The 13,696-nt window shown below is 56.4% G+C and overlaps 4 protein-coding genes across 4 annotated transcripts; 1 reads left to right on the top strand and 3 right to left on the bottom strand.

Annotated features, from left to right (window-relative positions):
- Positions 1–1,983: 1,983 nt before the first annotated feature.
- MYCTH_2309404 (uncharacterized protein) lies at positions 1,984–4,287 on the bottom strand. The gene is made up of 2 exons (XM_003665486.1): positions 3,526–4,287; positions 1,984–3,451 (listed from the first exon to the last, which is right to left on the bottom strand). The coding sequence occupies exons 1-2, from the start codon at positions 3,970–3,972 to the stop codon at positions 2,024–2,026; spliced, it is 1,875 nt and encodes a 624-aa protein (XP_003665534.1). The 5' UTR covers positions 3,973–4,287; the 3' UTR covers positions 1,984–2,023.
- A 1,039-nt stretch (positions 4,288–5,326) lies between these two features.
- On the bottom strand, positions 5,327–7,297 carry MYCTH_2309406 (uncharacterized protein). The gene is made up of 2 exons (XM_003665487.1): positions 6,723–7,297; positions 5,327–6,654 (listed from the first exon to the last, which is right to left on the bottom strand). The coding sequence occupies exons 1-2, from the start codon at positions 7,033–7,035 to the stop codon at positions 5,495–5,497; spliced, it is 1,473 nt and encodes a 490-aa protein (XP_003665535.1). The 5' UTR covers positions 7,036–7,297; the 3' UTR covers positions 5,327–5,494.
- A 404-nt stretch (positions 7,298–7,701) lies between these two features.
- Positions 7,702–12,073, top strand: MYCTH_70246 (condensin component-like protein; the record flags this gene model as incomplete). The annotated part of the gene is made up of 4 exons (XM_003665488.1): positions 7,702–8,619; positions 8,742–8,921; positions 8,973–11,477; positions 11,553–12,073. 4 exons carry the CDS (start codon positions 7,702–7,704, stop codon positions 11,721–11,723), a joined length of 3,774 nt encoding a protein of 1,257 aa, XP_003665536.1. The 3' UTR covers positions 11,724–12,073.
- A 248-nt stretch (positions 12,074–12,321) lies between these two features.
- Positions 12,322–13,653, bottom strand: MYCTH_2095744 (uncharacterized protein). The gene is made up of 4 exons (XM_003665489.1): positions 13,421–13,653; positions 12,876–12,985; positions 12,623–12,775; positions 12,322–12,534 (listed from the first exon to the last, which is right to left on the bottom strand). The coding sequence occupies exons 1-4, from the start codon at positions 13,469–13,471 to the stop codon at positions 12,483–12,485; spliced, it is 366 nt and encodes a 121-aa protein (XP_003665537.1). The 5' UTR covers positions 13,472–13,653; the 3' UTR covers positions 12,322–12,482.
- Positions 13,654–13,696: the final 43 nt, after the last annotated feature.

Raw genomic sequence — 13,696 nt, forward strand, 5'->3', positions numbered from 1 at the left:
AATCAATTAGGAAAAAAAAAAAAAAGACCGGTGCGCCCGTCGCGGACTGATGAGAGGGTGGATTCGGGTCCGGTTAAAGATTGGGAAAGGGGCTTCCCAGCTAGTTAATCCAGCCCAGTACTTTTCCGTATGTGAGCTTTGTCCGGTCCGCTGCGTTTCAATGCATGGGCAAGGGGCCGCTCCTCAAGCCGGCCGGGCACGCTCCGGAGTCAGGACCGTGATATGTTGAGGATCTGGTCCGGGACTGCAGGTTTCCAGGGGCGGTCTCCGAGACTGAACTCGTGTCCTGTCCTGCGCACGAGAGGAAACTGTCGGCTCTCGCCATCAAGAGGGGTTCGTTTCCCTTCTTCGCGCGAGGCCGCAAATTTGCTCATGTGATCTCGGGAGGTCGTCTCCGCAGAGCTAGACCCCGTCAGGCCCGGCGCCAAGGGGTTTACCCCAGGATTCCTTCAGTACAACTTCTTGGCGGGGAAGCTTGAACATCCTGGGGAATGTATCACAGTACCTACATGATTAACTAACTGCATACTCCGTATATTACTTCGAACATACACTACCAAGTACGGACATACTTGTCCAGTACGAATTCACATGTCCATACTCCGCACATATATGCACTATGAGCGGAAGGACTCAAAGCTGGCGTTAACTGTGCGGAGTAGTAGCCGCAAGAGCGAAATACTACGCGGTTGGTGTATGCGGGGATGTTGGAGTCCAAGGGGGCAAAAGTGAGGGGATAAGGAGAGAAAAAGCGCGTGCAGACGCAGATGCCGTAAGGTAGTGGAGAACCAGGCAGAACACTCCAAGTTTTTCTTCTTCTTTGCTTGAAACAGTATGGCTCCGAATCACCGGTATGTTTTCCTCATTACATAGTATATCTGAAAGAGCCATCCACCGTCGTCGAGTACTTAGGGCATGGGCACGGAGTGATGGAGTGGCCAAATTCCCAGCCTCCCCCCAACCCCCGACACTACTCTGGTAGGGGGCCCTCGCCTCGAAATCCCAAAGTAGCAGTGGTTGGTGCGGTTGGCCGGCCGTTGGGTTTGGGAACTTCTGGAAGCCTTCCATGCGGCCACTAGTACGGATTACATACACTACAACACCGCGCACCAAGCTATCACGCAGCACGCGGTACGACATTGACAATGGCCAGCTCCACCCGGCTTTACCGGAAACGAAAACCGCACAGATGAGGCAGGCTCCCGTTGGACAGTGCTCCACACGCTACACTGGAGAATCATGCAGGCCTTTGTTTTATTTTATTTATTTATTTTTTTTTTTTTTGGGGGGGGGGGGGTTGGGTTCAAGGGTTCAGGGGTGCTCAAGAAGGGCACGACAGCAACACGGAGTGGCTGCACAGCAAAGACCGAGCGCATGAGTACAGTGATGCGCGGCACCGCAGATCTCTCCGCTCCTGGCATTCTCCTCCCAGCCACTGTACCATGGTACTCTGTCTATAATGCGACACACTCGGCCGCAACCGGTGAAGAAAGATGTGGCGTGCGCTGCACAGATTGACTTTGTATGAAGTATGAAGCACCACGCCAGCATGAGTGGCTAGGTAAGGTAGTGCGTTCATCAATAACAAACCATCTAATTAATTAATTATTCCATGTCCCGAACCCGCCGCCCCATGGTCGCCACTTGTAACCGTAGCCGCTAAACCACGGCATGTTGTATTAAAGTAGTATTCTTTGTGTACGTGACCTAATACCATCTATTAAATTGAGAGGAGGCGCCACAAGAGGGAGGAGGTTGAGTAACCCAGTGATGATTAGGAATCGTGGCTGTTGAAGGGAGTTCGACGAATTTTTTTTTCATGCCTTTCTCATCGTCCTTGTTTGGTCTTTCTCCCTCCTTTCTTCTTGCCGGCTTTTCATACTCTTAACACATTTTCCACGTCTTCGCTCCTTCCTCTCTTATTACTTTCTACCAATATGTTAATTATATGATTTAATCGCTCTCTGCCCCTCCCCCCCACCCCTCCTCACCCTTCTTCCCGATTATTACCCATTCTCCAACGTCACGCCTGCTCCCTCTTTCCCTTGAAGAACAGGTTTAATCCCCCCATAAGCCCCTGCAGCCCTTTCGCTTCCGCACCCTGCACCATTCCCGCCCGGATCCAGCCGGGCAGCTTCCCCCTGATCCGCTCCGTGCTAAACCGCCGATCGACGAGCACCACCGCCGCGTAGTCCCCGCGGTGCCGGATCGCCCGCCCGATGCTCTGGTTCACCGCCCTCATGCACGTGTTCTCGTAGAACTCCCTCGCCGCCTGCTTCGCCTGCGCCCGCGCCGCCGTCGCCGCCGCCTCCTCTCTCGCTCCTCCCGGTTGGCCATCATCATCATCACCGCCATCACCGCCATCGCCGCCGCCACCGACGAGCCGTGCCAGCGCCGTCGACTCGACGTACTCGAGCCTCGCTTTCCAGTCGGGAGCGTGGACGTTGGGGTAGGGCAGGCCGACCACGACGACGCAGCGGCCCAGCCGGTCGGAGAAATTGATGCCCTCCGAGAGCTTGCCGCCCACCACGCTGAGCAGGAGAGCGCCCCGCCCACCCGGCGGAGGAGGCTTGTCGGCTGGGTTCCTCCTATCGGGCTGCCGCGGCGACAGGACGGCGGTGCTGTATTGCTGGAGGATGTCCTCGCTGGTGGCCCCCTTGGTCTCCCGGAAGACGGCCTTCTTCGCGGCGAGGCGGTCCCACAGCGTTGGTTGTTGTGTGGTGGTGGTGGTGGCGCCTGTTCCGGCTTCCTGCGTCTGCCATGCGGCCACGACCTGGTCGAGGTAGCCGTAGCTCGGGAAGAAGACGACCACCCCGTCCGGGACGACAGAACAGATGTTGAGGAGGACAAGGCCGAGTTGGCGGATCATGGCTGGCTCCTGGCGTCTTTGGAAACTGAATTCGAAACAGTCCGAAGCGCTCGGATCGCCTGACGGAGTTGGCTTAATGGAGGAGAGAGTCCAGCAAAAGAGGTTGGACGCCGGAATAACGTGGCCGCAGCTCAGAGTGGTGATCTTGTGTGACGGCAAAGCTGGGAAGAGGTGCATCTTGTAGTCTTCAAACGGTGACATTGTACCCCCGGCGAGGATGACAGCTCTTGCCGCTGATGCGATGGATGAGAAGGCATGCGTCGGAGACAGTAAGAGGTAGGAGAGTTTGATATCCCCCTGGTTCTCGGCGAGCTTTTCGTAGAATATCCGACCCTCGGCACTGAGGTTTGTAAGTGCGGTCAAGAAGGATACAAGAGTATGGAGCACCGGTGTTGACGACGATCCGCGCTCGCCGCCCCCCGCAGATGAAGCTTCTTGGTCGTTTTCTGTGTGGGCGAGGTAACTTTGGACCTTGTATGCCAGCTTGGATTCCTGAATGTACTTGATCAGTTGGTACAGATTGATTTGGTCTGCGCCGCGCGCCTTCAACACCGTGTTCGGGTCGACAATACCTTGGTCTCCCTACGTTATTATGCCTGTCAGCTTTGCTTGCCTCGTTCGTGACGAACGAGAGAGAGAGAGAGACTTCGTGTTACCTTGGCACTGAGCTGCCCGTTCAGGCATTCGCTTAGTGACTCGACCACCCTGCCCACCTGCGCAACCATAACACGGTTCTCCCCTTTCAGCTTCTTGCCGAACCGTTTCACATAGATTCCCAGCATCTGCCTCGCTCGCCGCAGCTCACTCAAGCAGATCTCGGCAGCGTAGACATTGGCAACCGCGTCCATGATGTTGTGTGCCTCGTCGATAATGACAACGTTTCCTTCGAGTGTGATGCCGAGGGCATCTCTGGCGCTCTTCTGCAGCAAGAGGGGGTAAGGCAGCGTGACGACTTCGGCCCCGGGGATTGCAGTCCGAGAGGCGTAGTACGGACACACTTGCAGCTCCTTGCCAACGCGGTACAGGTCTTCGATATCGGGAACTGTCGCCAACGCTGCGTCCCGGAACTCATGTGTCTGCTTTAGGTTCTCGCTATTCGGCATGAACGGGCATCTCTCTTTGGCCGCTGACTGCTGAAGCTCGGTGCACCGGTCATTGATGCCAGATAGCGACCCGAGCCGCGCAACCGAAGGGTTGATGCATAGCTTCTGCCTCGATGATAGGGGAACCTGCTTGACTGTTTCTTTTCCGGGCTTCTCATCACCTCTTCCGCTGGAGGATATCACCCCGTCTGGAATCGACGCGGGAAACGCCGGCCGCCGCAGCTCCGAGATGAACTGTGTCAGCTGCGAGTGGGTGCGCGAAGTATAGTAGATCTGAAAAAGTTAGTCCAGTGGTTCGTCATGCCCATGTTTTTTTCTCTCTCTTCTAACTTTTCAGAGAAGACAGAAAGTGAAGAAGAGAGAGAAAATGAAAAGAAAATTGAAAAAAAAAAAAAAAAACTCACCTTGACTTCTTCTTCTATCACCTCGTCCTCTGTCTCGTCCCTCCTCTTGCCGCCACCAAGCCCGACCTTCTCCATCAACGCCCTCGTCTCCCTGCTCAGACCGTCCTCCCATCCGCTCTCACCATCGGCGTCCCCCTCCCAGTCGGCAATCAGGAACTCCCTCTCCTCGTCGACCTCTTCGCTCCTCCTCTTGTCCGCCTCGGCGTGACCGCCGCCACCGTCGTCGTCGCCGACCCTCGCCCGCTTCCGCCGCCCGCCGCCCTCCCTCGCCGCCTCCCTCTCGGCCTCCCGCTCCCGGGCCCGCACCCTCTCCAGCGCCCTCTCGCGTTCCTCCCACTCCCGCGCGAGCTCCTCCCGCTTCCGCCGCAGAGCCGCCTCCACCATCCACTCGGGCTCGCCCCGCATGCCGGCCGAGACGGCCTCGAACGAGGCCTCGTACCGGCTGCGCTTGTGGGCGCGCAGCCAGGTGAGGGTGGCGCAGATCAGGGAGAGGGATTTCCCCTTTTTTGTTTCATTCGCGATTAATTAGAGACCCCGGTCAGTATTGGACCCTTTGGTTTATATTTCTTTTTTTTTTTTTGGTAATTACAGACATGGTTCGATGAAACTGAAATTTGACTGCGGAAAGTTATTTAGGGTACATACCGTGCCAGTTGGACTCTCTAGGATACCGACTTGGCCATCCCCCTTTTCGAGGACATCATAAACGGTGCGCATGAATTCGAGTTGCACATCGTAAGGTGTGTAAGGATGGTGAAAGTTGGTTGGGACGTTGGAGGGCATTTGGGGCCGATTTCGTTCATTTTCAACTCCTGGTTCGGTCTGGGGGGTGAGAAAAAATTAATTATAGAGAGAAAGAGTGCTCCCCAATTGTTTGGCTGGGAAGGTGCCGGCTGGATGTGTTATTAACTATGGGGCGGCCTTTTGAAACTGGTTATTTAAGCGCTGGGGTACAGATTACAGCAAGTCACGTGCCTCAGAAGGAGCAGAGAGATGCGGAAGCAATACGTTCAACAATGGGATATCAAATGATGCACGGAACTCCAGACAACCCTACCAGAGCATGCTCCTAGATGATGATACAGTCAAGTAACGCCCAACTCCCAGATAATGCCCGCTCAAGCCTTCAACATGTCCATTTCGTCGTCATCGCCGGTATTACTCGCTGCATCCACCGACTCGTCGAGTCCCATCCGCAGGAACGGGTGCTTCAATGCATCCTCGGCGCTAATGCGTCGGCTTGGGTCTAGTTCCATGCACCGCGAGAGAAACTGAATGGCAAGCTTCTCGTCATCACTGAGCTTATCATTGGTTTCGCTCCGTCCGGTGCTCCACAAGATGATACCCTCAAAACTGAAACCGGACCTCCCGATGGTAGGGATCGTCGTCTCTAGCATGCACCCGTGTAGTAGAGCAGCAGCTTGCATGCGTTGCCGCCCGAAAATAGTGGCGATCTCAATCATCGCCTCAACGTCGTCGGCTGAGTTGAAGAAGGGGAACCGCCGGGATAAGATGGTCAGCAGGATGACCCCGGCGCTCCAGATGTCAATCTTGGTAGTCTGCTCCGTGCACTTGAAGAGTACTTCGGGCGCCCGGAACCCCCGCGTGCCCGCGCGGTTCGCCCGCCGCGCGGGGCGCGTATCCTCCCGAAGGTATGCGCCCTTCTTCTCACTGCTGATCAGCGGCCGTAGCTTCGCCTTGCGGGCTACGGGGTCGTCGTGGCAGACACACGGTCTGCAGTCGTACCCCTCACGCTCGGCAAGGCCGAAATCGACCAGGACGCCGCGGCGGGTCTCCGGGTCGTACAAAAAGTTTGTCGGTTTAATGTCGCGGTGGAGAATGTTGTGAGAGTGCACGCTCGCTAGTGCGGTAAAGAGTGACCGCAGGTAGATCGCCATGTCCGGCACCGTCATTTTACGGAAGTAGTCGCGGAAGTCTGCATGTCGAAAATAGGGGAGGATGGCGACCACCTGGTCTGTGGAGCGGAAAGCGGTGATGAGGGGGCATACCGAGTCGCATCCGCGTAGGTCGTGCAGAAGCTCCAGCTCGTTGAGGATGCGGCTTGGAGAGGACGTGACATAGATCTTCTTGATGGCCACATATTTGGGTTTGCGACGGCGTTGTGGTTGGGACTCGTGGCTCGGGGCTGTGCCGGACTGGCTGGCGGAGTTCTTCAACGGGGGCGGCGTCCACTTGTCTAGCTCCTTGTCCGGATCCCACGAGTTGTCGTATTTGTCGTAGGCCAAGTCCTCGGCTTTGTATACGGTCGAGAAGGTTCCTAGAGTACACGTAACGTTAGTTCCAGCATCCCAGCGCGTGATGGGAGACGGGACGGAAGATGCCGACCTTCACCAATCCGCTTGATCAGACGGTACTTTTGCCGAAATCCCACAAAGGCATTCTGCAGCTTCACCATGTCTTGCTGGAAGTGGCTGTCGTCGTCTGGCGGCTCGTCTTCTGAGCTATCTGAATAATCCGAGTTCTGGCCATCCTCCTCGAGCGGCTCGTTCTCTTGTTCTGCCTCGTCCTCGTCCTGCAGAGCGCTCTCGTTCATCTCTGTGTCTTCGGTGGAGGGTGCATCTTCATGGATTCGGAACGACTGGGAATCTGCTTGAAAGGAGTCCACGTGGCGGCTACGTGAAGGCATGACTGTCGCCATGACGGGCGCTCGTCGACTGTCGGAAGTTGCAAAGTGAGACCCGCAAGGAAAAATGGAAAAAAGAGGTAGACGCTCTCTCCACTCGGCCAAAGCAGGCGAGGGCTATTGGTGGTGCGTGAGCCGTAGGATGCTGCAAAGCTCGCAGGATGCGATATGCCAGTTTGCCCAAAAGCCGGGCCAATTGGCGTGTCTGCGGTGCAGAACCAAGGAGTGTGTGACTTTGGATCGGAAACGTTTCTGCATCGAGGAATGAGGAATGGAAGGGAACTTTGCGCTGAAAGGCAGATCTTGGAGGGGCACACAGCACGGGCCATCCAGAGACGCGACCACCCGCAAGGAACGCGACTGGCTGCAGCCGCTTGAGGTCAACAAACAAATTGCGCCGTTGCTAGGGATCCCCCCACACTGCACAAAGCGCTGCAGGAACCCAACGAGGGAGGGGCCGAATCTGTGTTTGCTGTGCGACAACAACAGCGACAACACAACAAGTGCCAAGTGCGGGCAGCCGACTCGTGCATCAACCGTGACAGCCCGCAGCCACGATAAAAATTCTTAATTACCTTATTTAGTGAAACAAGTGGTTTCTTTCTTTTTTTTTTCGGTCTTTTTCCCACAACATTTCCAACTGGCCCTCCCCGCGACAGCCCTCATCGGCCGTTGTCCGCCATGGACAGCGTCAACTTCGACATCAACGATGCGCTCAAGCATTATATGAGCGATCCTGCCGGAATCCCGACGCCCGAGGCCGACAGCGCGCTCCTTGACTGCGAGAATGACCCCGACTCGCTGACCGATAACGCTGTGATCAACGCGGTCCTGAACCCCATCGTGGACGCTGTGGCCGAGAACCCAGATGCCATCACACGTAGCAGCATCTTTGACTCGCTGCAGTTTCTTCTAAAGTGTGCACCCATCTCCTCTGTTCCCCTCACACCATCCGATAGAGACACGCCGATGCTGGCAGACCACACACACAACCCTGCCCAGCCCGCGCGTGCTCTGGGTTCTGGCGCCGCAGACCGTCTTTTAAGCGATCCTGATTCTGAGCTGTTCAAACAATCCAGGTACACCTCCTTCCTCTCGGCGCACGCTCTGAGCAAGATCTTTGACCTGATCACATCCGGGCTGGCCGCCGAGGCCGACGTCATCCACCATGACCTCGAGTCGGACGAGCAAGAGCTCATCGCGCACCACAAGCAGCTCCTCGAGATGTACGGCTTTCTGTTGCAGTGGACCATTGCCGCCGTGGAGACCAAGGCTGCCGAGAAGTCGTCGACAACGGTGCCCACGAGGGGTCGCGGGAAGCCCAAGAGCAGGAAGGATCTCGGCAAAGACGGGACGTGGGATTCGACTGCACAGTTGGAAACCGCACTGAACACAATGTGCAAGGTGCTGAGGTTAAAACTGGCCAAGATTTTCCTGACGACGTCGGAGCGCGACACTTTCATCGGACTGCTCACCCGCCCCGTGTACATGATCCTCGAGAGCGAGCAGCGCGTCAAGAGCACCAGCATTCGGATGCACGTCTTCAAAGTGCTCTGCATCGCCGTCAAGCACCATGGACACGGATACGGTGGGTTCGCTGTGCACCTAGCCGAGCGAAACGCTGACTCTTCCTAGCTGCGCAAATTTCCATTGTCCAGAATCTGACGTACTTTGAGCACCTGTCGGAACCCATGGCCGAGTTCCTGCACATTCTGGCGGAGCAATACGATTACCCACAACTGGCGGATGAAATCTTGCGAGAACTCAGCAACAAGGAGTTCAACAGCAATGACACCAAGGGGCCAAAGTCTGTTTCGGCCTTCATGGTTAGACTGTCTGAGTTGGCCCCTAGGTTGGTCATCAAGCAGGTTACCCTGTTGGCGAAGCAGCTGGATAGTGAGGTATGTTGTGTACACCGGCAGACGGTTGGAGCCGTACACTGACAGGCATAGTCGTACACCTTGCGCTGCGCCCTGATTGAGGTTTTTGGCAACATGCTCGCCCACCTCAGCAAATCGGAGGAGCGAGGCGAGAACCACAAGTCGCAGATGAACGCGTTCTTTGACGTGCTCGAAGAGCGTTTCCTCGACATCAATCCGTATTGTCGGTGCAGAACAATCCAGGTCTATATCAAGCTCTGCGAGCTGGAACAAAAGTTCCCGAAGCGGAGGCAACGGGCGGCCGAACTGGCCTGCCGTAGCCTCGAGGACAAGAGCAGCCACGTCAGGAGGAATGCCATCAAGTTGCTTGCCACCCTGATTCGCACACATCCCTTCACTGCCCTTCATGGCGCACAGCTCGCGAGGAAGGACTGGCAGGAGCGCCTGGACAAGGTCGATGCAGAGCTCAACGCCCTGAAGCCGCCTGTTGATGCACCAGGTCTCGACGGCAACAATGGAAACACGACGGTAGATCAGGGCTTGCTTGACGATGCCACCCAAATCGAGTCCCCGAGAAAGCAGGCTGCCGAAATGACCGAGGAGGAAAAGATGGCCGCCATACAGAAAGCTCAAGAGGAAGCAGCTACCTCCGAGGCAATCGAGAAGCTCACCCTCACCAAGCGGTACTACACCGAAGCGCTGAAGTTCATTGACGTTCTTCATGAGGCGACTGGGATAATATGCCAGCTCCTCGGCTCCAGGAATAAGAGCGAAGTCATCGAAGCCATGGACTACTTCGAAATCGGCGACGCATACAATATCGAGCAAAACAAGGTCGGCATTCGCCGCATGCTTCGGCTCATCTGGACGAAGGGCAACAGTGACGAAGGCAAGGGTGTCCAAACGCACCTCATCGAATGTTACAAGAGACTCTTCTTTGAAGCTCCTGACAGCTTCAGCCCCAACGATGCCGCCAATTACATTGCGAGGAACATGATGAGCTTGACTTTTGGCGCGACCCCTGCCGAACTCACATCGCTCGAGCAGCTGCTGAGCACCATGATGAAGCAAGGCATGATCCCAGATCTTGTCATTGCCAAGTTGTGGCAGGTGTATGGTGTGCAGAGGCGGGAGATCTCTAGGAAGCAAAGGCGAGGTGCCATCATTGTGCTGGGCATGCTCGCCACCGCAAGTCCGGAAATTGTCGTCGGCGAGATAGAGACAATGCTGCGCACTGGGCTTGGAGCTCACGGCCGCGCCGACTTGCAGCTCGCCAAGTACACCTGCATCGCTCTGCGTCGGATCAACCCTACTGGTCGCCAAACGAAGGAGTCCACCACCAAGTTCTCCAGGCTGCCAAATGACCACGCCGTGCTGGTCCGTCTGGCTGCCATCACCGAGGTGCCTACTGATAGCAAGGAGTGGTATGGCGTGGCTGAGCAGGCTATCAACGCCATTTACACGCTCTCCAGACACCCAGACGTCCTCTGCTCAGAACTCATCCGCCGCAAGACGAGGGCCGTCTTTTCTCGCACGAATTCGCCTGCGGGCTCACAGCCCAGCTCTCGTCCCGCTTCTCGCGACGAGACCCAGCCGGCTCCCAGCCCTTCCTCCCCGGCCGAAGGTGGAGAAGGCGATCCCACCGTCCCTGCGTCGCAGCAAACGCCTGCTAGCCCGCCCAAGAAAGATAACAAAAACAACACGGTTGGCCTCTCCCAGCTCCTCTTCATTGTCGGGCACGTTGCGATCAAACAGATCGTGCACCTCGAACTCTGCGAACTCGACTTCAAGCGCCGCAAACAGGAGAAGGAAAAGTCCGCCGCAGCCAACGGCCGGTCCTCTCTCGGCGCAAGCACTTCCAGCCGGCGCTCCGTCTCCCATGCCAAGGACAAATCCAAGGTTGGCGACGAGGGCGACGAGCTCGACCTGATTGGCGGCACGACTGAGGACGACTTTACAGAGGCCATGGCGCACATCCGTGAGCGCGAGCTCCTCTACGGCCCCAACTCGCTGCTCGCTCACTTCGGACCTATGGTCAGCGAGATATGCGCCAACAACACCACGTACCGCGACCGCAACCTCCAGCAAGCCGCGACCCTGTGCCTCGCCAAGCTCATGTGCGTCTCGTCCGAGTATTGCGAGGCCAATCTCCCGCTGCTCATCACCATCATGGAGCGCTCCACGGACGCGACGGTGCGCAGCAACGCCGTCATCGCTCTCGGAGACATGGCCGTCTGCTTTAACCACCTGATCGACGAGAACACGGACTTCCTGTATCGCCGCCTGGCTGACCCGGAGCCCATGGTCAAGCGGACCTGCCTGATGACGCTGACGTTCCTTATCCTGGCCGGCCAGGTCAAGGTCAAGGGCCAGCTGGGCGAGATGGCCAAATGTCTCGAGGACGAGGACAAGCGGATCGCCGACCTCGCGCGCATGTTCTTTACCGAGCTCAGCACCAAGGACAATGCCGTGTATAATCACTTTGTCGACATGTTCAGTCTGTTGTCTGCCGATCGTCGGATTGACGAAGAGAGTTTCCGGAGAATCGTTCGCTTCTTGCTCGGGTTTGTGGAGAAGGTGAGCTGCGACCGCCGTTTTGTTCTTGCGTGTTGGCACGCATGTGAATTGTCGAATGCTAATGCCGAAAAATAGGACAAGCACGCCAAGCAGTTGGCGGACAAGCTGGCCGCCAGACTGCCGCGGTGTGAAAATGAGCGGCAATGGAACGATGTTGCATTTGCGCTCAGCCTGTTGCAGCACAAGAACGACGACATCACGAAGCTGGTGTCGGAAGGGTTCAAGGTGGTCCAGGCTCCAGCGTAGAATGGCTTTTGTTTCAAACCTTCGGTGGTTAGTTGGCGTTGCAACGTGCGTTGCGGGCGTTCGGCGCGGGAGGCTGGCACTGGGGCTATATGGTTGTTAGGATACGGTAATAGGTCGGGTGGAACTTGTTTCTTCTCTGGTTGTGTTGTGCCGGGTTCTGCTGCAATTGACATGAGACACGTAGACGGTAGCAATGATCTTCAAGGGCCACATCCCTTTCTCGAGAGCATTGATGCAACTAGATCTATCGCCTCTATACCTACCATGCCAGCAGAACGGCAAGGGTTGGGATGTAACACATAGCACAGAGCACCGCTCCTGTGGTTTTCTGGATTGAGCATGTACTACGTATGGGATCCGGGCCGGAATTCGGTGGGCTGGTGATGCTTTGGTCACCCAGTTCCACCGTGCCTCATGAGCATCGATGAAGGCTATCTCCGGGATCCGCTTCTGCTCGGTTACGTCAATTTCGTTGAGGTAGGTATATCGTCGGCCAAAGCCAAATATTTGCATAAAGCCAAATAGATAACTGCTCTCGATGGCATTAGTCGCGTTCACTGTTGATGAGCAACGTTCGACGCGAGCAGGCGGACAAAATCGTGCCAAAACCCTTTCTTTCATCCATCTACCACCGATTATTTACATCCACCCAGAAGCTCGTAGCTCCGGGCATCTATCGGAACATGAATTGCTCTCCGTTCTGCCAAAGAGCTGTAATCCGTTGATAGAGCTCACCACCCCCGTATCAACCATCTCAACTTAGTCCTTGGTAACGTTCGCAGGTGTTACTCCAAACGTGGGCCGGACAAACCTGCCAGCCGCATTAGTACCTTGCTGCGTCGAAAATGGCGGTAACAGGGGAAGAGAGATGAACAATAGAAATGAAAGCGGAAACTTACCGGTCCGAGTGATAGACCTTGATGTTCTCCCCGAGAAGCTCCTTCTCTCTCGCCTGGTCGGCCAGGTGCCTCCGGACCTGGTCGCGGTCCTCTTCGGCCTGCAGGAGCGGGATCAGGTGGATGCGAGCCCACATCTTCTCGCGGGCGAGTTCGCTGCTGGATGTTAGAGTACAGTCACACGGCCGCGGGCAGCTCCGGGAAAGGAGAGAAGGGGGGTTGGGGGAGGGAGGGGGAGGAGGGAATGAAGACGTACTTTTGCTCGCGAATGCCGACGACAAGCTTGTACCAGCCAAAAAGCATAAGCAGTGCGCTTCCGGCGAGGAGGGGCCTGGGGCGGAACAGGCCGCGCGAGGGGAGGTTGCGCTGTGGCGATGGAACGTTAGCTTTTTGTGCTTGGAAGACGGTGTCGAGTTGGTGTTGCATCCGCTGGTGAGAGCTTGCTGTTTCCCTCCCTTCTCCAACGATCTGCTTTCCAAGGACAGCTTCAGCCACGCAAGCCGCGGCCCTCGCACTGCCGCCTAATCAGACGCTCCCGATCTTTCTCAACCAGCATCGCTCCTCTCCCTCCCTGACTTCTTATTCTGCGCTGCAGCCCGCGAGATCACATATCTTCACCGCCGGAAGAACTCTCTCCCATCCATCTGTTCATCGTTTTGGACACCACTTCCCCGGCCGCGCAGGCGCGTCGAGGCATCAACTTCCCGGTAAACCTCGCAACCGTTTCTCGCGGCTCGATTCACGACTTCAAGCTCGGAGCCACCCCATTTCAGAAATGAATCCAAAGACAAACAAACCCACCTTGTACTGAACGGCTTCATAGCCGCCAGCGGGCGGCATATCCTGCGGCATGGTGGGCGTCTGTTATTCTTTTTCCCCCTTCTGAACCGTCGCGCTCTCGTAGATCACCCGTCCGGGCTTCGGAATCGCGTCGATTGGGCGTCGGGCGGTCGCTGGTTCGAATCAATCTAACTCCTCTAGGTCCTGGTCGAGGCCCGGGAGTTGTGCTCTGCTGCGGACGGTCGAATTGGCGCAATTGACGTCGTCGCTCTAAGTTCCCGAGCTCGAGCTTCAATT

Source organism: Thermothelomyces thermophilus, chromosome 5 (genome assembly GCF_000226095.1).
Source record: "Thermothelomyces thermophilus ATCC 42464 chromosome 5, complete sequence".
NCBI lineage: Eukaryota > Fungi > Ascomycota > Sordariomycetes > Sordariales > Chaetomiaceae > Thermothelomyces > Thermothelomyces thermophilus.

Excerpts from the sequence above, each read along its gene's own strand:
- MYCTH_2309406 (XM_003665487.1), bottom strand. The coding sequence starts at position 7,035 with ATGGCGACAGTCATGCCTTCACGTAGCCGCCACGTGGACTCCTTTCAA. Across the intron at positions 6,655-6,722 it reads GATCAAGCGGATTGGTGAAG|GAACCTTCTCGACCGTATAC; the intron begins GTCGGCATCTTC and ends CGTGTACTCTAG.
- MYCTH_2309404 (XM_003665486.1), bottom strand. The coding sequence starts at position 3,972 with ATGCCGAATAGCGAGAACCTAAAGCAGACACATGAGTTCCGGGACGCA. Across the intron at positions 3,452-3,525 it reads ACGGGCAGCTCAGTGCCAAG|GGAGACCAAGGTATTGTCGA; the intron begins GTAACACGAAGT and ends ATAATAACGTAG.
- MYCTH_2095744 (XM_003665489.1), bottom strand. The coding sequence starts at position 13,471 with ATGCCGCAGGATATGCCGCCCGCTGGCGGCTATGAAGCCGTTCAGTAC. Across the intron at positions 12,776-12,875 it reads GTCGGCATTCGCGAGCAAAA|CGAACTCGCCCGCGAGAAGA; the intron begins GTACGTCTTCAT and ends AACATCCAGCAG. Across the intron at positions 12,535-12,622 it reads AAGGTCTATCACTCGGACCG|GTTTGTCCGGCCCACGTTTG; the intron begins GTAAGTTTCCGC and ends TGCGGCTGGCAG.